At 39.2% G+C, this 27,874-nt stretch overlaps 1 protein-coding gene across 1 annotated transcript; it reads left to right on the top strand.

The window, feature by feature from the left end:
- Positions 1-796: 796 nt before the first annotated feature.
- Positions 797-27,676, top strand: LOC110441643 (tetratricopeptide repeat protein 6-like; the record flags this gene model as incomplete). Its single annotated transcript, XM_021484839.1, has 13 exons — positions 797-943; positions 1,307-1,405; positions 8,273-8,388; positions 9,521-9,659; positions 10,060-10,113; positions 11,839-11,972; positions 17,516-17,647; positions 17,978-18,114; positions 19,978-20,117; positions 21,250-21,372; positions 24,965-25,042; positions 25,797-25,944; positions 26,322-27,676. Coding segments are annotated over 13 exons (1,581 nt in total), but the record flags the coding sequence as incomplete, so codon positions are not given.
- Positions 27,677-27,874: the final 198 nt, after the last annotated feature.

Here is a 27,874-nt window from a genome sequence, read left to right as displayed (position 1 = left end):
GATCTTTACTTGTCCCCCAGTACTAAGCTGATCTTTATTAGTCCCCCAGTTCTAAGCTGATCTTTACTTGTACCCCAGTACTAAGCTACTAAGCTGATCTTTATTTGTCCCCCAGTACTAGGCTGATCTTTATTTGTCCCCCAGTACTAGGCTGATCTTTATTTGTCCCCCAGTACTGGGCTGATCTTTATTTGTTTCCCAGTACTAGGCTGATCTTTATTTGTCCCCCAGTACTGGGCTGATCTTTACTTGTCCCCCAGTACTAGGCTGATCTTTGTTTGTCCCCCAGTACTAGGCTGATCTCTATTTGTCCCCCAGTACTGGGCTGATCTTTATTTGTCCCCTAGTACTGGGCTGATCTTGTTTTGTCTCCCAGTACTAGGCTGATCTCTACTTGTCCCCCAATACTAGGCTGATCTTTATTTGTCCCCAGTACTAAGCTGATCTTTACTTGTACCCCAGTACTAAGCTGATCTCTATTTGTCCCCCAGTACTAAGCTGATCTTTATTTGTCCCCCAGTACTAAGCTGATCTTTATTTGTCCCCCAGTACTAGGCTGATCTTTATTTGTCCCCCAGTACTAGGCTGATCTTTATTTGTCCACCAGTACTTGGCTGATCTTGATTTGTCCCCCAGTACTAGGCTGATCTTTATTTGTCCCCCAGTAAAGCAATATGCTTCTTTGTTAATTTGTTATACCAGAGTTTTTCTATTGGCTAATAAGGGGGAGACATATGTTTTTGTTAAAAAAAAAAAAAATCTAGTTTTCTTAACACCTGAGCTTGATCTTCTACAGAAACCATGGAAACCACGTGAGCCATGGCCTGCAGAGGCTGGAGAGGCCCACTTCCTCATTGGGATGTGTCATATGGAACTGAAGCGATACCTCGACTCATTGGAAGCCTTCTCCAATGCCATTAAACTTGACTCCAGTTATGCAGAGGTTAGCCAAACTCAGAATTATATTCTTTGACCAAATTAGGAAGGGTGTTAATTTTTTTTTAACTGGTTGAAGCAGATTTAATGTGGTAATTTAAAGAATTTTTTTGTTGAAATAGGGTATCTTCATTATCAACAAGTTAAATCAAATGAAAGCATAAATACAAAACGAAAATCATTGTTATGGCAGAACAAAACTACTGTATTCCTTGACCAAAGCTCATTTATAAAATAATCTAACAATTGAAAAAAAACTTATCGACTTTGTGATACCATTGATACATTATATCTTTGAAACATGGTAATATTCAAATGTCTTCTGCTTTATATTTTAAAGTTATGTTTGAAATGTTATTATGTACCTCAGGCACTGTACCAGAGGGGTGTGGCCAGAACCAAACTGGGTATGTCTAAAGGGATACAGGACTTCAACAAGGCCCTTGCCATCAACCCAAAAATCTTTCAGGTAAATGTTGATTCCTTTCTAAAGCTCCTTTCTACATTTCTTTCCAAAGAGCTGCAAATTGCTCTCCAGAAGTGTTCCACACCTAGTTATATGTAGAATTATGTCCTCAATAGAAACGAGTAATAGACCAAAAATATTTCAAGACCTCTGATGATTCTTTTTGCACACAAAAAAAAAAAAAAAAAAATTTTATTAAGTATCTCTATAATGTTTTTAGGTTACCTGACCATAGGTCATGGTGACCTATGGTGATAGCCTTTTGTCCGTCGTCATCCGTTGTGCGTTAACTTTTCCTTGCGAACACGATAACTTCAGTAAATGTTAACCGAGTTTGATGAAACTTTGTAGGCAGCCATTTGAGGATTGACCTTCATTTTGACTGCGTTCATACTACCGTATACGCAGTCAAACTGAAGATCAATTCTTATATTTACATATTTTCGTACTATGATGGTACACTCAGAATAAAGCTAACTCCAATTCATTTGCTTTTATAATGGTACAAAGCCTGCGAGCAGCGATTGATCTCCAATGTTACCATTATGACGTCACAATGTTAATTACGTCATCAATAGGAAACAATGGTCTCCAAGGAATCTCACTGTGTATACGGTAATGGATACGCAGTCACGGTTTACACAGCTTCAATGGGAGCGAATGTAAATATATATCAATAAGATCTCGGACGAGTTCGAAAATGGGACTTATTCGACAGTAACTTACAGAGTTATTGCCCTTTGTAATAATATTATTATTGGACCTTGTGAACACGAGAACTAGAGTAAATGTTATCCGAGTTCGATGAAACTTTGTATGCAGCCATATATCAATAAGATCCCGGACAAGTTTGAAAATGGGAATTATTCGACAGTAACTTACAGAGTTATTGCCCTTTGTAATAATATTATTATTGGACCTTGTGAACATAACTTAAGTAATTATCAACCAAGTTTGATGAAACTTTGTATGAGGCCTTATGTCAATAAGATCTCGGATGAGTTGGAAAATGGGAATTATTCGACTGTAACTTACAGAGTTGTTGCCCTTTCTAATAATATTATTACACTATTTTGTATTGGACCTTGTGTTCACGATAACTTAAGTAAATATCAACCAATTTTGATGAAACTCTGTATGTAGCCATATATCAATAAGATCTCGGATGAGTTCAAAACTGGGAATTATTTGACCGGTAACTTACAGAGTTATTGCCCTTTGTAATAATATTATCATTGAACCTTGTAAACACGATTGGACCTGCAGTCTGTACTTGGCAACTGCTCCTTTATTAGTTAGTTCTTCATTATTCTATTTATTATTACAGACACCTGTGGTGTAATATAATAACAATTTATTTCTTTTGTGGCATTCTGGTGTTCTTTCTTTGTTGATAATTATTCTCAATCCTTGACCAAAAAAATATATACCACTCATGATTTTTTTTTTTAAATACATAATGGATTTATGGAATTTTGTTTGTTATGTCTTCAATCTTAGAGTTTTGAATCCTGTTCCCTTGCCATGTAGTGTATTCGTATTTAATCCTGTTCCCTTGCCGTGTAGTGTATTCCTATTTAATCCTGTTCCCTTGCCGTGTAGTGTATTCCTATTTAATCCTGTTCCCTTGCCATGTAGTGTATTCGTATTTGTGCTTGAAACGTATTCTGATTTAGAAGGTGTCTATACATTATGAGTACGAACAACTGGAGGACTTGTGCAAGTCTGCTAGTCTCGTCTGCGTTTGAATCGTTAGTCAATTTCACGCTTTTTATAGACCCTGTCGTCGAGAGCGCTAAGGTAGCAGCGCTGAGTACCGTAGAAATGGCTTGACCCTAAAAATAAAGGGCATGTCTCGGATAAACATGGATAGCAGATTCATCCTGCACAACACACCTACATATATTTATATATATTTATAAACTACATTTTGAATACGGTTTTTTTAGAAGAATGATTGTTTTTCCAAAAAGTGATTCCCCAGATTTGGGACTTGTGAAAACCATGATTACCACATCAAAAAACACCAAAATATGCAAAAATATCATGATTTTTAACCCAAAATTTGAACCACCCCCCCGCAAGTAGATTTGTTTTCCTTAAAACCTGTCTGAAATTAAATATCGCCTATTCGGTAACAGAAATACTCATGTTTAGCATAGGTCATTCCAGCGGATTTTTCACAATATTTACACATGTGCTGAGTACAAAAATAGACTACATGAAAAGCTAGCTTTTGTTGTGTAGACACAGATTTGTAAATGCCCAAAACTGTAGTCTCAAACCAAATTCGATTTTTGTTTTGGAAAAATTATGAAGCCCACATAGTCCAATTAATGTTTATGCCAATTTTAGTGCTGATTTTTTTTTTTTAATTTGATACATGTTATATTACAGGGGTTATTCATTGTATAAAAATATCACCCATGGCCACCATACGCTACTGTACTCTGCTACCTAATGTGGAGTTCCTTTTCACGTGAATTGTTCTTGAAGTGACAAATGATCACACGTGATACAGTGATGGTCAGCCTACAGTAAGCTCCGTACTGTACTGCTATCGTGGTCGTCGGTTCCACGTTTTAAAAACAATCCTAGATAATCTAAGTCCTAGCTTACATCTCAAAAGCCCTGGGGGAAAAAATATACACATTAGTGTAATTCGAAGTAAATACAGCAATAAACATAGGTCACGAGGCGTGTATAACATTTCATCCGCCATTACTGATAACAACAGTGGCTTGCATCAACACTTCGTGCATGCGCAATGCTTACTTTGAAGGCAAATTTCAAAGTGTCCCTTAATAATCAGAGGACAAGTAGACATAATCTGAAAGTGCTGAATACATCAGGTTTCCCTAACTTATCCAATGGTTTTTGAATAGTTAAGAGAAAATGAGCATATTCAGCACTTTGATATCACTAGTGCAATCAGTAATTGATCAATAATTAATAATTGATTAATAATCGATAACTGATCAATAATTGATAACTAATCAATTGATAATTGATCAATCATTAATCGATGACCAATCAATAATAAAATGCAATCAATGATCAATTATTGATCAATAATCAATACCTGATTAATTAAACCTTAAGCAATGATCCACAACCTATCAAACATCAACAACCCATATCAATGATCAAATACCCAATGCTTAATTGGAAAGTTAAAGCCTGTTTTCATACCTTTCCTGAGCAGGTGTACCCATGCTCAAACTTCACCAGCAGGCCTAACAAAACAGATATATAATAGGGAATTGTCTGGTGTCAAAAACATGTTGATGGAACAAATAATTAAGAGGAAAGGAGTTTGAACTTGCATACATAAACCCATTAAATATTGTACATCGTATGGTGGGCACCAAGATCCCACTGAGATCTCTTCTTGAAATAATTATATTTTCTCTAATACTGGATCTTGATTTAGGTGTAGGACAATAATAACATGACCCATCGAGCTACGAGCCCATTGGGCTCTTGTTTTTTCAATCATTAAAACAGTTTAATTTGAACTAGTTGCAACATATATGACACCATTAAGGTTGTAGAAATTCATCGTTGAATCGATGAATCAATTTACAGTCCATGATACGGTTCATGATACAGAAAGATTCAAATCGATACTTGAATTTTTAGAAAATAGAGTTTAATCTGTTATGTAATCAAAATTATTAATCACAGTTTCATCAACAAAAATACATAACGGTTTACTGCCAACATATTATCCCATCGGTAACTGCTTAAATATTGTGTTTTATCAGTGTTTATAAAATGGTTAGGGCAAGTTTCAACATCCATGGGCTAAGTTTTGAACATTTGGTCTGATGTGTGAAAGCATTTCAAATTTTTCGGTATAATACCTCAATTGCTAGTACAAAGGCGATGATGGTTAGTGGCCATGAAGCCCGTCTTGCTAATTCAGGCCATCAGATTGCCACCAACTTCACTCCAAACTCTTTCCTGTAAAACATCAGATGGTGGGCTATTCAAATAACCCTTCGACCATTGTCTGTCCGTCCTTAAACGATTCTATTTATAGCTATTTTTTGAGAAGTACTTTATGGATCTTTCTCAAATTTCATATGTAGGGCCCCCTTGGTCCCTAGTTGTGCATAGTCTATTTTGGTACTGATCGGAAAACAAAATGGCCGACAGGCAGCCATCTTGGATTTTACAAGTCAAAGTTTGTTATCGCTATTTCTGGAGAAGTACTAAATGGATCTTTCTCAAATTTCGTATGTAGAGCCCGCTTGGTCCCTATTTGTGGAAAGTCCAATTTGGTACTGATTGGAAAACAAAATGGCCGACAGGCAGCCATCTTGGATTTTACAAGTCAAAGTTTGTTATCGCTATTTCTGGAGAAGTACTAAATGGATCTTTCTCAAATTTCATATGTAGGGCCCCCTTGGTCCCTATTTGTGGAAAGTCCAATTTGGTACTGATTGAAAAACAAAATGGCCGACAGGCAGCCATCTTGGATTTTACAAGTCAAAGTTTGTTATCGCTATTTCTGGAGAAGTACTAAATGGATCTTTCTCAAATTTCATATGTAGGTTCCTCTTGATCCCTATTTGTGGAAAGTCTAATTTGGTACTGATTGGAAAACAAAATGGCCAACAGGCAGCCATCTTGGATTTTACAAGTCAAAGTTTGTTATCGATATTTCTGGAGAAGTACTAGATGGATCTTTCTCAAATTTCATATACAGGTTCCTCTTGGTCCCTTGTTGTGCATAGTTTAATTTGGGACTGATCGCTAAAAAAAAAAAAAACTGGCCGAAAGATTGGTCCGGTATTCAAACTCATCCAAGATCCCATTGATACAAAGCTGCATACAAAGTTTCATCAAAATCGGTTCATATTTACTGAAGTTATTGTGTTCACAAGTAAAAATTAATGGACGATTCAGCAAGGTCACTCGGACCGACGAAAAGTATGAATTGGCCCCAGGATGACAGTCCTGATTTGAATCGGATGTCGGGTGACCGTTAAGGCCCATGGGCCTCTTGTTTAGCTCACCTGGCCCGAAGGTATAATTCTTCGGAATAACCAAAATGCCTAGGGTGATGATATTTGGCCATTAGCATGCTGGGATGAAGGGCTACAAAGTTTGTTCAAACAAATGACCTTCACCCATTTTCAAGGTCACAGGGGTCAAATATGTTTAAAACCTTTTAACAACTTCTCCTGAATACCCAAGAGGCCTAGGATAATGATATTTGACCAGTATCATGCTTGGATTAAGGGCTACCAGGTTTGTTCAAACAAATGACCTTCACCCATTTTAAAAGTCACAGGGGCCAAACATATTAAAAACGTTCAAACAACTTCTTCTGAATAACCAAAAGGCCTAGGATGATGATATTTTCTCAGTAGTTTTTTGGTATGAAGGGCTACCAAGTTCGTTCAAACAAATGACCTTCATCAAATTTCAAGGACACAGGGGTCAAATATGTTAAAATCTTTAAACAACTTCTTCTGAATAACCGAAATGCCAAGGGTGATGATATTTGGCCAGTAGCATCTTGGGATGAAGGGCTACCAAGTTTGTTCAAATGAATGACCTTCACTCATATTCAAGGTCACAGGGGTCAAATATGTTTACAACCTTTAAACAACATCTACTGAATAACTGAAAGGTCTAGGATTATGATATTTGGCCAGTAGCATGCTGGGATGAAGGGTTACCAAGTTTGTTCAAATAAATGACCTTCACTCACTTTCAAGGTCACAGGGGTCAATTGTTTAAAAAAACACTTTAAAACAACTCCTTCTGAATAACCAAGAGCCCAGGGTGATGATATTTGGCCAGTAGCATGCTGGGATGAAGGGCTACCAAGTTTGTTCAAATGAATGACCTTCACTCATATTCAAGGTCAAAGGGATTAAATATGTTAATATCTTTAAACAACTTCTTCTGAATAACCAAAAATCCTAGTGTGATGATATCTGGCCAGTAGCATGCTAGGATGAAAGGCTACCAAGTTAGTTAAAATTAATGACCTTGACCTGATTCAAGGTCATAGGGGTCAAATATGTTTAAAATCTTTAAACGCCCTTTTCTGAATAACCAAAGGCCTAGGGTGATGATATTGACCAGTAGTATGCTTGGATGAAGGGCTACAAAGTTTGTTTGAATAAATGATGTTTTATTATATTCAAGGTCACAAGGGTCAAATATATTTAAAATCTTTAAACGACATCCTCTGAAAAACCATGCAGCCCAGAATGATGATATTTTGCCATTAGCATGCTTAAATGAAGGGCTACCAAGTTTGTAAAATTAATTACTTTGAACTATACTCAATGTTACATGGGTGGGTCAAATATGTTTGAAAGCTTTAAATGGCTTCTTCTGAATAACCAAAAGTCCCAGAATGATGATATCTGGCTATTACCATGCTTGGATGAAGGGCTACCAAGCTTATTCAAATGAATGACCTTTACTTATATTCAAGGTCACAGGGGTCAAATTTGTTTAACCAGAATTTTGATATTTGGATGAAGGGCTATCAAGTCATTTGAATGACCTTGACCCACTTTCAATGTCACATTTGGTCAGATATGTAAATGACCTAACGTCATTAAACAAAAGGTCTAGGATGGTGAAATTTGGCAAGTTGCATGCTGAAATGAATGGCGTTAAAGTTTGTTCAACGTAATGACCTTATTTGAAAATCAAGGTCACATGGGTCAAATGATTTAAAATCTTTCAACAGGTTGTTTTGAATGACTTGTCATTAATACTGATATTTTGCCTGTAGCTTTATTTAACATCACTTTTAGGTTACAAGTGTGAGATTAATACCAGGTGAGTGATGCAGGCCCATTGGGCCTCTTGTTCATTTTCACAATTTCTTTTTAGGCATATTTAAGTCGAGCCTGTTACTATGGTCACAGAAAGAATTACACCAAGGCCATTTTGAATTGTAATGAGGCCATCAAGCTACAGACTCAGAGTGTGCGAGCTTTTCTTTACAGGTGAGCAACATTTAAGTAAAATAGAAAAGGACAATTTTAAAAACTCCAAAGCATTATGGGAATATGTCTTCCAATATGAAATATTGTATTTGACCTAACAAAGGCGTTTGCACTAATAAGAACGCCCCCACTCTTTTTCTGAAAAAAATTAACCAGCCTGATACTATGGAACTTGGTAATGACCAGTCATCTTCAATATTCTCTGAAAATTCACATAATAATTCCTAAATGCATTATTTAGGTAATAATAACAAAAAGTTTGAATCAAAGTCATATTACACGATAAACAGAAATGAATTAAAAAAACTTTTTGGTCGTTTCGGACATGAGAGGACAGTTTCTAAATATTTTCCTAAGGTTGGTAAGTATGGATTATGAAGAGATTCTTGTTACACAACCAATAAGTGGTCGTGTAACAAGAATCTCTTCATAATCCATAAGACGACCGGTTATCATGAATTGGTAAATAGATGGATTGGGAAAATTTACTGGCAAAATACTGGTTATCTGAGTTCTCTCAGATAGTATATGGCTTTCCTGTGTAAAATGCATGTTAAAATAATCAATATTGGCAGTTTGAATATGCTACAACAATGTCTTCTCAATAACCAAGAGCCATAGGGTGATGATACTTGGGATTAAGGGCTACCGTGTTTGTTCAACTGAATGACTTTGTTAGACTTTCAAGGACACTAAAGTGAATGTGTTAAAATATTGTAACAGGTTGTTTGGTGTGGTGTCTCTTAGCTTAGTTTCTTTGAGTAATTGGGATGGTGTAGCTTGCTGAAATCATTCCCCGCCATTAATAGATTGATGGCCCTTTGTTCTTGATTGATATAATATTTTGTCAGAGGGTGGAAAGAAATGGATTGCCTACAATAACTTGCCTTGTCTGTAGCTTTCTTCTAAAGTAGATCTTTTTTCAAAGTTGTCTTTTGCTCCAACAGTACTGACATCTTGATACAGTTAACGAAAAATTAACATCAGGAACTGTATTATAATCGTGCAGGACTCAAGTAAAAATATTAATATTATTTCCAAATATCTAATTCAGAAGCATGCATTTTCATTAAAAAGGTACAGATAATAGAACTTGTTTTGCTGACATTGAACTCTGACCTTTGACCCACAGAGGAGCTCTGAAGTATCACATCAAGGCATTTGACCTTGCGATCCAGGACCTTACCAAGGCCACCAGTATAGACAGTAGTTGTGCCCTTGGCTACTTCAACCGTGCTGTCTGTTACCAGGAGAAGAAGGATTACCAGCGGGTGAGTGGACAGTCGTCATTTCATTGCTTATGATACATGTGGTCAGTGTAATATCCTGCCCTTAATTGTTATAGGGAAACACGATTCAGATCTTTTTTCAAATTAATCGTGTTTTACTCGGGAATTTGTCCTCGTGAAACAAGATTAATCGTGGAGAAACAAAAAATCATAATGTTATAACTACTGTTATGCTGTGTTGTTATCACATAAAGCTTACTTATATCAACAATCTCATATTGCCTAGCATTATTATGACAGTTTTTAAGTCACAAGCACCATGGTTTAGCACTACAGCTATCTTCAATTTAGTGCTTTCGAAATTAAAGTGAAAATGTTATAACCACGAAAAGAAGTGTATGAATTCAAAGTGTACCTATCCTATATTCTGTTTCTTACCCAGGCCCTCACAGACTACGGAATTGTACTGTTGCTAGGAGATGACCTCAGATTACAGGTAACAAAGTTTTCTGGTTGGAGTAATTCTCACTTGTGAATGGAAAGGTCAAAATGTTGGGAAATATAAATAAGTTTCTGACGATGTCAGTTTTGCGGAGTTTGCAGAGAGTTGAGTAGTCATCTACAGGTGGTGCTATCTTTTGATTGCGTTAAATCTCTCTCTTCATCTGAAAGATCGATTTTCAGGTGAGAATTAATTTTGGCAAAGGTCCAGATAAAACCAAAGGAATTTTTTTTCCCCTTGCCTCTGATTGGTCAAAATTTAAATATTGTCTGATTTCATGAAATTTGGTATATTTGTATATCATAGGACACCGGTCACTTTCGTAAAATTTGGTATGTAGGTGTAGTATGGCAATACGAACACAACTGCGGTGTGCGTTTTGTGAAAAAACAAAATGGCTGCCATTTCCTGGCCTCTGATTGGTCAAAATTTAAATATTGTCTGATTTCATGAAATTTGGTATGTAGGTATATCATAGGACACCGGTCCCTTTCGTAAAATTTGGTATGTAGGTATAGTATGGCAATACGAACACAACTGCGGTGTTTGTTTTGTGAGAGAGAAAAAAATGGCTGCCATTTCCTGGCCTCTGATTGGTCAAAATTTAAATATTGTCTGATTTTCATGAAATTTGGTATGTATACAGGTATATCATGGGACACCATTCAATTTCGTAACCTGAGTTTCACATTTTGACAAAATGGCTGCCATTTCCTGGCCTTTGATTGGTCAAAATCACATCCAGTAATAACTTTTGTTCTGCATGATGGAACATAATGAAACCTGTCGGAAGGGATGGCAATGTGACAGCGCTCGTTTTTGACAAAAAATATTTCACTTCGGATTCAAAATGGCTTTTTGTCTGATTTTGATGATCTTTGGTATATCTGTGGTACTTAGCAGGGGAGGGGTGACTTACGCTATTGCTCGCAATGGCAATTTTCATTCTTCTTTCCTCTCCTTCTTCTTCTTCTTCCACGGTGAACTTGGGCGACCATTTCCTCGAAAACCGCAATGCATATCTTGATGAAACTTCACAGGATTAATGATGGGCATACATGTATGTAGTTGTGCATTCAAGTCTATATTTTTAGATCGTTGCCATTGCAACCACACAGCATGGAGGCTTTTGATTGGTCGAAATTTATATAGAGTTCGGTTTTGATGAAAATTGGTATTGGGAGACTGCAGATTCAACCGCATAGCTTTCGTTTGCCATTACAACCACATAGCAATCAAACAGAGGCTTCTGATTGGTCGAAATTTAGATATGTTTAATTTTTATGAAAATTGGTATATAGGGGTATTAAGGGACTGTGCATTCAACCGCATAGGTTTCGTTGCCATTTAGCAACCATATAGCAACCACCAGAGGCTTCTGATTGTTGGAAATTTAAATATTGTTTAATTTTTATGAAAATTGTTATATAGGGGTATTAGGGGACTGCAAATTCAACTGCCTAGGTTTTGTTGCCATACCAACCACATGGAGGCTTCGGATTGGTTGATATTCAGATATTGTTCCATTTCACTCAAATTTAGTATGTAGGTGTTTTATGCCATTGCGATCCTTTTCTGATGCATCTTTGCGACTATGGGGACAGTTTGGGGGACTTCTGTAATGGTCCCCCATTACAATTACTACTTGTTCTTTAATTACGTATTAATTTTATTTTTGTATTATCATTTAATTGATAACAATGTTTTAATTTTCAACAGGTTTTAATCAATCGAGGACTTTTGTACTTTGAGAGAATGGATTACACAAATGCTCTATACGATTTCAAAATGGCTGCCAAACTGAAAACATCGGACCAGAGGATTCTCCATACACTTGGTCTTTGTTATCACAAGTAAGTGAAAGCAGTTCAATCTGCTACACTTAAAAGGGTCCCCGTACCACTGGTCCCCGTACCACTGATCCCCGTACCACTGGTCCCCGTACCACTGATCCCGTACCACTGATCCCCGTACCACTGATCCCGTACCACTGGTCCTTGTACCACTGATCCCCGTACCACTGGTCCCCGTACCACTGATCCCGTACCACTGATCCCCGGACCACTGGTCCCCGTACCACTGATCCCCGTACCACTGGTCCCCGTACCTGTACCACTGGTCCCCGTACCACTGGTCCCCGTAGCCCTGATCCCCGTACCACTGGTCCCCGTACCACTGATCCCCGTACCCCTGGTCCCCGTGCCACTGATCCCGTACCACTGGTCCCTGTACCACTGATCCCCGTACCACTGATCCCGTAACACTGGTCCTTGTACCACTGATCCCGTACCACTGATCCCGTACCACTGGTCCCCGTACCACTGATCCCCGTACCACTGATCCTGTACCACTGGTCCCCGTACCACTGATCCCCGTACCACTAGTCCCCGTACCACTGATCCCGTACCACTGATCCCCGTACCACTGGTCCCCGTACCACTGGTCCCCGTAGCCCTGATCCCCGTACCCCTGGTCCCCGTACCACTGATCCCCGTACCCCTGATCCTGTACCACTGGTCCCCGTACCACTGATCCCCGGACCACTAGTCCCCGTACCACTGATCCCGTACCCCTGATCCCCGTACCACTGGTCCCCGTACCACTGATCCCCGTACCAGTAGTCCCCGTACCACTGATCCCGTACCACTGATCCCCGAACCACTGGTCCCCGTACCACTGATCCCCGTACCACTATCCCCCGTACCACTGATCCCGTACCACTGATCCCCGTCCCACTGGTCCCCGTACCACTGATCCCGTACCACTGATCCCCGAACCACTGGTCCCCGTACCACTGATCCCGTACCACTGTTCCCCGTACCATTGATCCTGTACCCCTGATCCCGTACCACTGGTCCCCGTACCACTGGTCCCTGTACCCCTGATCCCCGTACCACTGGTCCCCGTACTACTGATCCCCGAACCACTGGTCCCCGTACCACTGATCCCCGTACCAGTAGTCCCCGTACCACTGATCCCGTACCACTGATCCCCGTCCCACTGGTCCCCGTACCACTGATCCCGTACCACTGGTCCCCGTACCATTGATCCTGTACCACTGATCCCGTACCACTGGTCCCCGTACCACTGGTCCCTGTACCACTGATCCCCGTACCACTGGTCCCCGTACCACTGGTCCCCGTACCACTGGTCCCCATACCACTGATCCTGTACCACTGATCCCGTACCACTGGTCCCCGTACCACTGATCCCGTACCACTGATCCCGTACCACTGGTCCCCGTAGCCCTGATCCCCGTACCATTGGTCCCCGTACCACTGATCCCCGTACCACTGGTCCCCGTACCCCTGATCCCCATACCAGGGCCTGTATTGCTCACCTGGATAATAATACAACATTGAAATATAAATCTTATTACATAAAAGTTCTTCAATGGTACAGAAGAAGAATTTTTAAGATTTAAACCTCAAATTCCCCAACTTTAGTCCCCTTTTTAATTTGCCCAAGGGTGTTTCAGGCCAAATTTGGATGAAATCCATCCAATGGTACAGAGGAAGCAGGACTTTGAACACTTAATCCTTGAATTCCCCTTTTGGGCCCCACCCCTCTGCACCCAGGGGGGCAACACCCTCTGTTTATACAAAATTTAGTCCCGTTTGACAAAGAATATGCAGGCTTAATTTGGATAAAATCCCTCCCATGGTAGAGAAGGAGAAGGATTTGAAAGATTTGAACCTCAAATTCCCCTTTTAAGCCCCACCCCACCCTTCTGCACCCAAATGGGCCAAACCTGCTGTTAACACATAATTGAGTCATCTTGGCCCAAGGATGCTCCAGACCAAATTAGGATAAAATCCCTTTATCCCTATGGTAGAAAAAGGATTTCAAAGGTTTTACCTTTATTTCCCCTATTGGGTCCAGCCCCTCTCCCTCAATGGGGTCCAAACTCACCGTTCATACAAAATCGAGTCCCCTTGGCCCAAGGATGCTCCAGACAAAATTGGGATGAAATCCCTCAATCCCAATGGTAGTAGAAGGATTTTAAAGGTTTTACCTCTATTTCCCCTATTGGACTTTGCCCATCTAGATCTGCCCCCAGGTGGGCTACACCCACTGTTTATACAAAACTGAGTCCCCTTTGCCCAAGGATGCTCCAGACCAAATCCCTTAATCCCTATGGTAGAAGAAGGATTTTGAAGGTTTTACCTATATTTCCCCTATTCTGACCCAAGGGGAGCCACACCCACTGCTTATACAAAATCAAGTCCCCGTGGCCCAAGAATGCTCCAGACTAAATTGGGATAAAATCCCTTTATCCCTATGGTAGAAGAAGGAATTTAAAGGTTTTACCTCTATTTCCCCTATTAGGCCCCACCCCTCTGCCCCAGGGGGGCCACACCTGTCATTATACAAAATTGAGTCCCCTTGGTCCAAGGATACTCTAGACTAAATTTAGTCAAAATCTTTGATTGTTTATACAAACAACAGTTAAAGATTATTGAGCTTGCATGATAATAGCCCATTAAAGCATATTTTGTATCTGAACCAGCTCCATGAAGTCAAGAATAGAGGGTAATAAAACTGGTGGCAGTAGTAGGATATGAACCCATGTCTTCCAAGACGCTGGTGCCTCCATTTGAACTCCATTGTGCTGGTGGACCCTGGCAAATGGAATTATTTATTTTGAATTGCTTAACTGCTTGGGTCTTTTGTGTTATGTTTGTGTACAGGAAATAAAAATAGAGCAGAAAGATACATTAAGAAAGTGATCACTGTTTTTAGCTCACCTGGTCCATAGGGATTAAGGGATTTATTCTAATTTAGTCTGGAGTATTCTTGGGCTAAGGGGACTCAATTTTGTATAAAATGGGGGCTGAGGGGTGGGGCCCAATAGGGGAAATATAGCAAATTCTTTAAAATCCTTCTTCTGTAGGAATGAAAGGATTTGGTCCATATTTGGTCTGAAGTATCCTTTGGTGAAGGGGATCCAATTTTGTATAAACTGTGGGTCTGGCCTCCAGGGGCCTGAGGGGCAGGGCCCAATAGGGGAAACATAGCAAATTATTCATTAAAATCCTTCTTCTGTAAAAAAGAAAGGATTTGTTTTATATTTGGTGTGGAACATCCTTGGGTAAAGGGAAACCAATTTTGTATAACGGTGGGTGTGGCCTTCCTGAGACCTGAGGGGTTGGGCCCAATAGGGGAAATAGAGATAAAACCTTTATAATCCTTCTTCTACCATAGGGATTAAGGGATATTTTATCGTTATTTAGTCTGGAGCATCCTTGGGTCAAGGGGACTCAATTTTGTATAATTGATGGGTATGACCCCCTAGCGGCATATGGGTGGGGCTCTGTTTGAAGTTTGTTCTCGCTATATCTCAAGTACTGGATGGATCTTTCTGAAATTTCATATGACAACACCTACAATGGAGTGCTATATCTTTACTTCATACCAATTATTTTAAACATATTCAGGTAAGCGATACAGGCCCTCTGGGCCTCTTGTTTATAAAGGGTGGGTGTGGCCCCCCTGGAACTTGAGGGGCAAGGGCCCAATAGGGGAAATAGAGATAAAACATTTATGATCCTTCTTCTACCATAGGGATTACAGGTTTTTATCCTAATTTGGTCTGGAGTATCCTTGGGGGAAAAGGGACTCAATTTCGTATAAACAGCGAGTGCCCCCCCCCCCCCCCCCCCCCCCCCCCCCCCTGGGGGCAGAAGGGAGTGGCCAATAGTGGAAAAATAGCAAATTCTTCAAAATCCTTCATCTTTGTCCAAATTTGGTATGAAGCATCTTTGGGTGAAGGGCAAGCAATTTTGTATAAACGGTTTGTCTGACCCCCTGGAGGCAGAGAGGTGGGGCCCAATAGGGGAAGTAGAGGTAAAACCTTTAAAGTCCTTATTCCACCATAGGGATTAAAGGATTTTATCCTTATTTAGTCCGTCGAACATATTCTATGGTGCGTGTTAGTGCTCCATAAAGAATATGTTCGTTGCCAACTGTGTTCATACTACCATATACGCTGTCAAAATGAAGGTCAATCCTTATATTTACATTAAACAAATGTTCAAATGCTACATTATGCAGGAAAAAAAGTCAAAGCGGGTTGCCAACGATGTTCACTGTGGTAGCCGTGGTTGCTAGGACAATATAGTTCCAGTGAATCTACATCGATATATGAGTAAATTTAGAAAATACGCAGTGGACAACATAACTTGTTTCCTTTCATGGTTTTTAAATTTTAAATTAAGCAATGGCAGTCGTCATGTACGCGCATTGACACACTGCTCATGGAGTGATACGATCGAATGTTTCAGAACAAAGCCGCCATTGTTGACATTACCGTCAAAGAAATTTGAATGTGCATCCATGGAATAAGAAGTTTGTCAGCATTCTTTTGTTGTAATTAGACATAATAGATCCCGAATATGTTCTTGTATCAACCAAGCATTGGTTGTCATTTGACTGTTATCTTGCTGAAGCATGAGCGGCGCCATATTTGAAACAAGTATCAATTTGCTGTACCTTTTTTCCACTGCATTTACGCTAATTTATAAGCAGTCAGGCTTTGCTAAGCTAAAGAAGGGAGACATGTAAATATTATAGGATGAACCTCACACTGACCACAAACTGACCACTTGCCTTTGATTTATATAGGATGTACCTCACACTGGTCACAAACTGACCTTTTGCCTTTGATTTATATAGGATGTACCTCACACTGGTCACAAACTGACCTTTTGCCTTTGATTTATATAGGATGTACCTCACACTAGTCACAAACTGACCACTTGCCTTTGATTTATATAGGATGAACCTCACACTGACCACTTGCCTTTGATCTATATACGATGTACCTCACACTGACCACAAACTGACCTTTTGCGTTTGATTTATATAGGATGTACCTCACACTGACCACTTGCCTTAGATCTATATAGGATGTACCTCACACTGACCACACACTGACCACTTGCCTTTGATTTATATAGGATGTACCTCACACTAGTCACAAACTGACCACTTGCCTTTGATTTATATAGGATGAACCTCACACTGACCCCTTGCCTTTGATCTATATAGGATGTACCTCACACTGACCACAAACTGACCTTTTGCCTTTGATTTATATAGGATGTACCTCACACTGACCACTTGCCTTTGATCTATATAGGATGTACCTCACACTGACCACACACTGACCACTTGCCTTTGATTTATATAGGATGTACCTCACACTGGTCACAAACTGACCTTTTGCCTTTGATTTATATAGGATGTACCTCACACTGGTCACAAACTGACCTTTTGCCTTTGATTTATATAGGATGTACCTCACACCGGTCACAACCTGACCTTTTGCCTTTGATTTATATAGGATGTCCCTCACACTGACCACAAACTGACCACTTGCCTTTGATTTATATAGGATGAACCAATTAAAGGGAGCTCTGGCAGTGTTTACATCCTGTATAGAGAAGAACCCCGCCTTCCTCGACGGAATCATCGCCCGTGGCAATGTATACATGGACTGTGGTGGGGATGGTCTACGCTATGCTAGGTACAATTGGAGGGACTACATAGTATATACTGTCTTATGAAGTTAAAGTGACACAAAGTTTTAAAGTTTACTTTTTCCATCTCTGGTAATGAAGCCATTCTTAGACATGCTGAACACTAGATTAAGTCACGCACAAACCTGGGTTTTGAATATAATTTAAGGATCCAGAGCAACTTTATGTTCTGTAAGGTGTTTTTGAAATAAGCTTCGACATGTTTGTATAGAAATCTGATAGAGATGGAATTGGGGTAAGATTGTACACGTATCGATTGAATTAAACAAATAAATAAATAACATCAAATGTATTGATATAATATTGATGTGTTACAGACGTGACTATGAGCGTGCCCTGTTGAGGGACCCACTGTGTTTGCCAGCTCGAGTGAACCTAGCCTACACTCTGCAGGTGTCTGGCAAGTTCATGCAGGCCTGGACACAGTTCACCACTGCTATAGCCATACGCCCAAGTAAGTACACATGCCCAGGTTTGTACAAGTATAGCTATATACCTAAGCATAAGAGAGCAGCTTTGGTTGAGTTAGTACACTTAGTCATACACTGAGTAATGTGTGACCATAAATAAAGACAAATCAATGCACATTCCTTGCCCTAAGTGGCCAACTTAACTGTAAAATGTCCATGTTACAATGTTTCAAATATGAAACAAGACACTATGAAAACTCTCAGAACCAAGCTTGTATATACTCTCAGAACTAAATCAGCCTACCACAAACAGATTTTAAGGTCCTGTATTATTTTTTATGTCCCTGCCATAAAAGGGGGGGGGGGATGCATATAATGTTGCCCATGTCTGTCCCTACCAATTCAATGTAAACACTCTAGCAACTTATCTTTTGATGGAATTTTACCTCTGACATCTCTGTGTAATAGGGTTCTAAGGTCAAGGTCACTGTTGCTGTATATAGAAAATCATCAACTGATTCATTGTCCTCATTATAGCTACTTCATTTCTGAACAAATTTTTGTCAAAGTTTATACAGATTTTAAGTATGAGAACACCTTGGGAGGAGTTTACGTTTCAGAATTCCAAGGTCAAGGCCAAGGTCACCATTAGTGTTTATAAAAAATCATTGACTGATTCAGTGTCATTAGTCTACCAACTTTATTTGCTGATAGATTTTGATCAAAATTTATACAAAGGTCAGGTATACCTCAGACTCTTTTGTGTTTTTGGGTTCAAAGTTCAAGGCTAAGGTCACTGTTGTTATTTATAGAAAGTCATGACATAAATATCAGAAGATTCAGTGTCATCACTCTAGCTACTTTATATCTATACATATATTTGATCAAAGTTCATACAGATTTCAGGTATGTGATACCTCGGATGAGTTTATGTTTCACAGGTCACTACATGCTTTCATAGAAAGGTTTCTCTATATATCTCTGTCTATCATCCTGAAGTATGATAATACCTTGAATGCTGCATATTTCAGGGTGTCAAGATCAAAGTCATTGTACCTATTTTAAGAATATATTCAAACACTGAAATTACTGTCACATGGCTGCAGGGACTTACAGATATTTCCTAGTTTTCTTAGGAATTCCTTTATACTTTTCCACCAATTTAGCACAAAAACCCTTTATACTGTCAAAGTTTTCTCTGGAAAAAATGTGGCAGTGTAATAAAGTCCTTCTGTACTGCAAAAGCTGAAAAATTCAAATTAATTTACTTTAATCTGCAAACTTTTCTGTTAAAAATATAGTCTAATAAGAAAAAGCAATGTTTGGTTGCTGTATATACAGTGGTCTCTATATACTTGTGTGGTGTAGTCAACACAAACTACTTGTATATACAATGGTCACCAGTACTTGTGTGGTGTAGTCAACACAAACTACAGGTATATACAGTGGTCTCTATATACTTGTGTGTTGTAGTCAACACAAACTACATGTATATACAGTGGTCTCTATATACTTGTGTGTTGTAGTCAACACAAACTTCATGTATATACAGTGGTCACCAGTACTTGTGTGTTGTAGTCAACACAAACTACATCTATATACAGTGGTTTCTATATACTTGTGTGGTGTAGTCAACACAAACTACATGTATATACAGTGGTCTCTATATACTTGTGTGTTGTAGTCAATACAAACTACTTGTATATACAGTGGTCTCTATATACTTGTGTGGTGTAGTCAACACAAACTACATGTACATACAGTGGTCTCTATATACTTGTGTGTTGTAGTCAACACAAACTACTTGTATATACAAATGTACAGTGGTCTCTATATACTTGTGTGTTGTAGTCAACACAAACTACATGTATATACAGTGGTCTCTAAATCCTTGTGTGTTGTTGCAGCCTTCAAGCCAGCCCTGGAAGGTCGGGCCATCATCAATCTACAGATGAGTAACACGTTTGCTGCTTACCAGGACATTAATGCTTCCATCAAAGTGGGTCCCACGGCTGAACTGTACACGAACCGGGGGGTCGTCAACCAGGTACGCCAAAATGACAATTCAAAGCTGTAACTGTGACTATATGAACTGGGGGGTCGTCAACCAGGTACGCCAAAGTGACAATTCAAAGCTGTAACTGTGACTATATGAACCGGGGGGGTCGTCAACCAGGTACGCCAAAATGACACTGCATCAATTCAAAGCTGTAACTGTGACTATATGAACCGGGGGGTTGTCAACCAGGTACGTCAAAATGACAATTCAAAGCTGTAATTGTGACTATATGAACTGGGGGGGGGTCGTCAACCAGGTACGCCAAAATGACACTGCATCAATTCAAATCTGTAACTGTGACTATATGAACCGAGGGGGTCGTCGACCAGGTACGCCAAAATGACACTGCATCAATTCAAAGCTGTAACTGTGACTATATGAACCAGGGGGTCGTCAACCAGGTACGCCAAAATGACAATTTAAAGCTGTAATTGTGACTATATGAACCGGGGGGTCGTCAACCAGGCACGCCAAAATGACAATTCAAAGCTGTAACTGTGACTATATGAACCGAGGGGGTCGTCAACCAGGTACGCCAAAATGACACTGCATCAATTCAAAGCTGTAACTGTGACTATATGAACTAGGGGGTTGTCAACCAGGTACGTCAAAATGACACGGCATCAATTCAAAGCTGTAACTGTGACTATATGCTTATTTTTAATTTTTTTAATTTGATAGCAATATGAAACAAGTTGTATTTCTTATATTAATCATTACTGTTTGCCTGGATGTGGAAGGAAACCGGAGTACCAGGAGAAAACCCCTGTGGTCAAGCAGATGAATATATGCAAGAAGGAAAATATGTATCGTGCAAAATATAACTACAAGTATATTCTGCAGTATGTGTGTTAGATTTGTATTGGTTGTTTATTCCACTTCATGGTGGCACGATCATGTAACTCACCGTGTTTTGATGTTTTGATCTGCTATAAATGATTGTGTGTGATCTTATTTGGCTGTATGATTGGTTATCAAAGAGTGATTGACTGTGTTGGGGATATTGGAGATTTTGATTGGCATTGGTACATTTTACGAATGACCACATAGCTATTTGTGTGAAATTTGATTGGTTATAAAACATCAGGTGACTGTGCAAGATTTGAATTGGCTGTTACAGTTTATGAAGGATCATGTGAACGCTATGAGGGACTACCAGGCAGCGATACAGATGGACCCTACATATGCTCTGGCCTACTTTAACGCAGCCAATGTCTACTTCCATACACGACACTTCAGACAGGTAAGCTCCCCACTGTATACTGCAGCCACATGATCAGTACTTTGTTACTCCCAACTCATCAATACATTCTCAACGGTTCAAAGGTAGGCTCAACACCTATGGAGATTCAACACTAGCGTCGGCCCCCGTTTGGAATTTTTAAAACAAGATAATTACAAAAAGGTATGCGTATAGGAAGCTTAAATCAGGAACCGTTAGTTTCAGATTTCATTTCATGATAAATGGGACCTTATTGACTTACACCTGTGTGGGTGTTAAAGGTGTGGTAACACTATTTCTCCTAGAGCATTTAAATGACACAATTACTATAAAATTATATCATCATCGTGTGCAACATATTCCAACTTATTTTGATATCAAATATTACACTAATTCAAGAAAGAATTGTTCTTTTTATTTAAGATTTAAGCAGAAAAGTATGTGAAATTTCATAACTATAATGCGAAAATTTCCATTTTCGCTACGTTAATTTACATAAAATGTAGTTCTAAAATGAGTCTATTTCTCATACTTGCTTAAAAGTTGGCTGCTAATAATATCTTTCCACATCAGGAATTTCAAGAAAATTGATCACCAGTAAATTTGTTATATAACACTTTTGACTCAAAAAAAAGAAAAACATAGCTTTCTTTCCACTTTTCCTTCAGCTTGTGTTTCTTTGTGACCAAAAGTCCTTGGGTGTTGATATTTGGCAAGTAGGTTGTTCATGTAAATGGATTTAAATTTTGTAAACGTTGATGACCTTGACCTTCGTTTAAGGTCATACAAATCAAATGAGCTGAAATACAAATTTTGTATGGGAAGTCAGACAAGGATACCTTTCCTTGCTTTATTTGACTAGAGTTAACAATATAAAATAATGTAATATTCCTCCATGAAGTCTTCCTAGTAGTTAAGGAAGAGTTGTCCAGACAAAGATTTTTAACAAAGAGCCATAACTCCTTAAAAAGGGTCGAAATGAAAAAAGTACTACCCTGATGCACGTACCCTGATGCACGACATCAGGGGATAATTACATATCTGTAAACATTCATTGAAATCGGCCCAGTATTTTATGAGGCATACAAGGTTCTTTTTCTACAAAAGGCCCATAACTCCTTTTTAAAGGTTCGGAATGAAAACATACTATTTGGATGCACAATGTCTGGCTCCATGTAGTTTTGGAGACTCTGTCAGGACAAGTTTTTTTCAACAAAGGGCCATTACTTTGTAAAAAAGGGTCAGATTGAACAAAGAATTCCTGGATGCACACCATCAGATGGTTGTTACCATATCTGAAAACATTCGTTGAAATTGACCCCTTAGTTTTGGAGGACATGTCCGGACAAGGATGTTTCAACAAAGGGCCATAACTTTGAAAACAAAGGATCACAATGAAAAAATAATACCTGGATGCATAACTTGAGTTGGTAGTTATTATATCTGGAAACTTCCGCTGAAATTGGTCCATTACTTTAGAAGGAGTTGTCCAGACAATCTTTTTCTACGGACGGACAGAAGGACGGAAAAGCAGATTCCAGTATAACCCACTAACTTTGTTGCAGGGGGTATAATAAAGTGTATAATAGTTTTACTATTAAGATTATTTTATTGTTTTTATATAATCGCATATCTTTGTCTACAACACAATCTCAACCTTAAGTAGTTCTCCACAGGAAAAATTACTTTGGCAGGATACATATTCATGAGTTATTACTGCTGCACATAACTTTAAAACATGCATAATATAATAAAGTGTTTTGGTACGATACAAAAACAGAAAATGTATCGGTATTTACCATAATAAACATTGATAATCAAATCTTCCAAGATTATGTCAAATTGGGTATTGATCATGTTTGGCATGTTAATGTTAAGTACTTTACCGGTGTCTTGTATAAAATGTACCTCCTACTTAAATAGTATCCAGATACTTTATATTCCCCTACCAAAAAGTACCCCCCCTACTTTTTATGCATGACACCTGTTTTATATTACATAAAAATGATTCAGTAGACAGAATACACCTATGGAAAGTTTTAAAAGAAGTTTAAAATATAGACTAGCACTGTAACTATATATATAGGCAAGTTGACAATGTTGATTATATTTTGAATTTTGTGAAAATTTTGCATGTTTTTCTAATTCAAAGTATCACTACGCTTACTTCATGTACTTACTGTATGACATATTTAGTATCAAAATAACAGTAATTTTCTACACTGTACACTAACATGATTCATTTCAAAATAACATTAGCCTGTGACATGTATCTGTCATTTTGTTAGGATTATCCGTCACTCAACCTGGTGTTATACAAGGAGGTCCACTACGGTTATCAGTAGTAATTATGAATAATCATTTATGCAGTTATTGATCATTTTTATGTATCTACATATGGTAAAAGAATAAAAGAAATCAAAGTGGGGGTCAAATGTTGACCCCACCTTGCTACTCTCATTCGCAAACTCATGTGTATTATACATTTGCACAAATCTTTTGATAAACAAGAGGCCCAGCTCACCTGAATATGTTTAAAATAATTGGTATGAAGTAAAGATATAGCACACCATGGTAGGTGCTGTAAGTACATATGAAATTTCAGAAAGATCCATCGAGTACTTGAGGTATAGCGAGAACAAACTTCAAACAGAGCCCCACCCCTATGCCCCTAAGGGGGTTATACCCACCAATTATATGCTCCAGGCTAAATAAGGATAAAATCCCTTAATCACGATGTTCGAAGAAGGATTTTAAAGGTTTTACCTCTATTTCTCCTATTGGGCCCCGCCCTTCTGCCCCCTGGGAGACCACACCCACTGTTTATACAAAATTGAGTCCCCGTTGCCCAAGAATGCTCCAGACTAAATTAGGATAAAATCCCTTAATCCCTATGGTAGAAGAAGGATTTTAAATTTTTTCCTCTATTTCCCCTATTGGGCCCCGCCTCTCTGCCTCCAGGGGGGGTTCAGACCCACCATTTATACAAAATTGGTACCCCTTCACCCAAGAATGCTTCAGACCGAATATGGACCAAATCCTTTCCTTTACAGAAAAAGAAGGATTTTAAAGAATTTGCTATATTTTCCCTATTGAGCCCCACACCTCAGCCCCAGGGGGGCCAGACCCACCATTTATACAAAATGTGTTCCCCTTCCACCAAGGATGCTTCTGACTAAATATGGAACAAATCCTTTCATTCCTACAGAAGAAGAAGGATTTTAAAGAATTTGCTATATTTCCCCTATTAGGCCCCGCTCCTCATGCCCCCACGGGGGCCAGACGCACCATTTACAAAATTTGTTCCCCTTCCCCCAAGGATGCTTCTGACCAAATTTGGTCAAATTCTGCTCAGTTGTACATGACTAGTAGCGTTTTAAAGGAAAAGTTGACAGACAGACAGACGACGGACTGCGGTATGGCATAAGCTCACCAGGTGAGCTATAAAGGATCTATAGGTACATAATTACTGATTTCAGTGTATAACAGTGATAACCTTAAAAGGATTCTTCCTGAAATTATTGAAGTTCTGATTCAACATGGTAAGACCAGAAATCCTGATATGCTGTAGAACTGTGATGTCTGATGTAACATCCCCACATTTGTATTTAAGGCTCACGACTACTATACCAAGGCTATTCTGAACAACCCCAAGGATGAATCTGCCTTCCTCAACCGTGCCATCACGAAGGTAAGTCATAGGTTACAGGTATGCTGGAAAATCAAATACAATGTTTTAAAAATCTTCTTATTCAGAACTGTAATAGTGAAATTATGAGAAGTTCTTTTTACACAACCAATAACATTTTCTATGTGACGTTTCAATGACTAGTACGATATGTAGCGTGTATGCACACAAAGGTATGTACACCTTTGTGTGCATACGCTTCATTGGTCATTTGTCTGATGAAGGTGACAGTGTACATATCGTACTAGTCATCGAAGCGTCACATAGAAAATGTTATTGGTTGTGTAAAAAGAACTTCTCATAATCAAAACTTACCAACCTGAAGAAAATGTTGAAAAATGTAATAGTGAGATTTTCTTATATCCTGTAATCACAATTGCAAAGGAGAACAACACATTTGGTATTTTTTTATTATGTTGATTGACTCACTTGTTTTATAAAGAAAACAATATCTTTGTTACCAGTGGTATTATCTATTTTTGTATAACCATGATATTTGTTGATATTAAACATGAAAGTGGTCAAGAGATGGAAACGTCTATTAACAGACCGAAACCAGGTAAAAAGTGACACTGTACATATTTATTAGTGTTCTGACATTCCAATGCAACAGCCCACAGTAAGATATTTGCACAATAATAGCTAAGCACACTGTCTCTTCATGAATTGATAACAAAATCAGTGAAGCATGCTTCAGATTTGGTGCAAAACAAAAACAAAATGCAAAATAAAAAGTAAGATAACTTGAATTTTATAGGTGATGCTACGGAATGCTGAGGGTGCACTGTCTGACTTTGGTGAAGCCCTGAAACTGAGTCCTCACACAGCCCACATGTATTTCAATCGTGGTAACCTGTACTCTTCTCTGGGTCAATATGATACGGCCGAGGCAGACTACAGTAAATGTAAGTAGACCAACTTCCCCGTTCTCCACCACTAACAAGCAAAAGCAACAATTACAATATTATGTTGTGATGCAATAAGAAAGAAAAAGATGTATTTAATTTGCAAAATGTAATGAATATATATCAGATAGTAAGAAATTGTTTTCCAGAGAACAATTATTAAGCAGATTTAATTGAAATGTAATAAATTTGTAGCTTTGTAAAAGCAAAATTCAGTGTTCTTCAAAAGGATCATTTGAAATTGTCTGCCTTTTCTGTTGAAAATCTTAGCCTAATGTAGTGTAGTGCTATCCTATTGAAAAGCAGAATTTCTGTTTTAGCCGTGTGTTGTGTTGTAACCTAGACTGAGGAGCATTAATCTGTTATGTTTTAATTAGCCCTCAGTCTGAAGCCAGATGACGCACTGGTGTTGAAGAGAAGAGCAGATGTGTTGGGAAAACTTGGAAGGAAAGGGGAGGCTATAGAGGATTACAGACTGGCTGTGGAAATACAGAGTCGCAGGAAGTCCTAGTGGCTGTGGAGATACAGAGTCGCAGGAAGTCCTAGTGGCTGTGGAGATACAGAGTCGCAGGAAGTCCTAGTGGCTGTGGAGATACAGAGTCGCAGGAAGTCCTAGTGGCTGTGGAGATACAGAGTCGCAGGAAGTCCTAGTGGCTGTGGAGATACAGAGTCGCAGGAAGTCCTAGTGGCTGTGGAGATACAGAGTCGCAGGAAGTCCTAGTGGCTGTGGAGATACAGAGTCGCAGGAAGTCCTAGTGGCTGTGGAGATACAGAGTCGCAGGAAGTCCTAGTGGCTGTGGAGATACAGAGTCGCAGGAAGTCCTAGTGGCTGTGGAGATACAGAGTCGCAGGAAGTCCTAGTGGCTGTGGAGATACAGAGTCGCAGGAAGTCCTAGTGGCTGTGGAGATACAGAGTCGCAGGAAGTCCTAGTGGCTGTGGAGATACAGAGTCGCAGGAAGTCCTAGTGGCTGTGGAGATACAGAGTCGCAGGAAGTCCTAGTGGCTGTGGAGATACAGAGTCACAGGAAGTCCTAGTGGCTGTGGAGATACAGAGTCGCAGGAAGTCCTAGTGGCTGTGGAGATACAGAGTCATTATTAAGGCAATGCAGACACAAGGTCTCGTTAAGTGTCAGTGGGGATTACTTGGAGGTCCAGAACACAGGAACTTGTTGTAGTTCTGAAATTGAGGAATGCGTAATACCAAGTTCCATGAGTACAGGGATTTTGTCTCCAACTTCAACCATACAAAGTTAATTTTCTGTCCAGTAACAGTTTGTTTCCATATATTTTAGCTCCTGGACAATTAGCATGGACAATAAGAAATGGTTTTGAATTTCTGTTGCAGCTACAATGAAGTGAATTTGCGATCTAAATACCAAGTTTAGCCCTGACTTTGATATGACCTACAAGCAGGTTATGGTGTGTGTTTTATGAATTTCAGTATTTTTAACCAATTCAGCCTTTAAGTCACATTTAAAGCTTACCAAATCAAAGACTGGGCAAGCCAATTTTGAAAATGTAGGGGTGCAAGAGATGATATTAGCAAAGATATATGTGTATCAGTGCTGTTTATGTAGGCGTGGAATAGAATAAATGTCTTATACTAAGTACTGTTGGGTGCCAAACAGTTCCTCCTACAGTTTCATGTTTGTAGTCTAGTCTTTTTAGCTCACCTGGTCCGAAGGACCATGGTGAGCTTATGCCTTACAGCAGCGGCCGTCCGTCCATCAACTTTTCCTTTAAAACGCTACTTGTCCTGAACGGCCCTGTAGATTTTAACTAAATTTGGCCTGGAGCATCTTTAGGCCAAGGGTTCTCAATTTGGTATAAACTGTGGGTGTGGCCCCCCCTGGGGTCAGAGAGGTGTGGCCCCCCTTGGGTCAGAGAGGTGTGGGCCCCCCTGGGGTCAGAGAGGTATGGCCCCCCCCC

The sequence above is a fragment of the Mizuhopecten yessoensis genome, unplaced genomic scaffold (assembly GCF_002113885.1).
Source record: "Mizuhopecten yessoensis strain PY_sf001 unplaced genomic scaffold, ASM211388v2 scaffold716079, whole genome shotgun sequence".
NCBI classification, from domain to species: Eukaryota; Metazoa; Mollusca; class Bivalvia; order Pectinida; family Pectinidae; genus Mizuhopecten; species Mizuhopecten yessoensis.
This window is presented reverse-complemented; position numbering and strand designations above follow the sequence as displayed.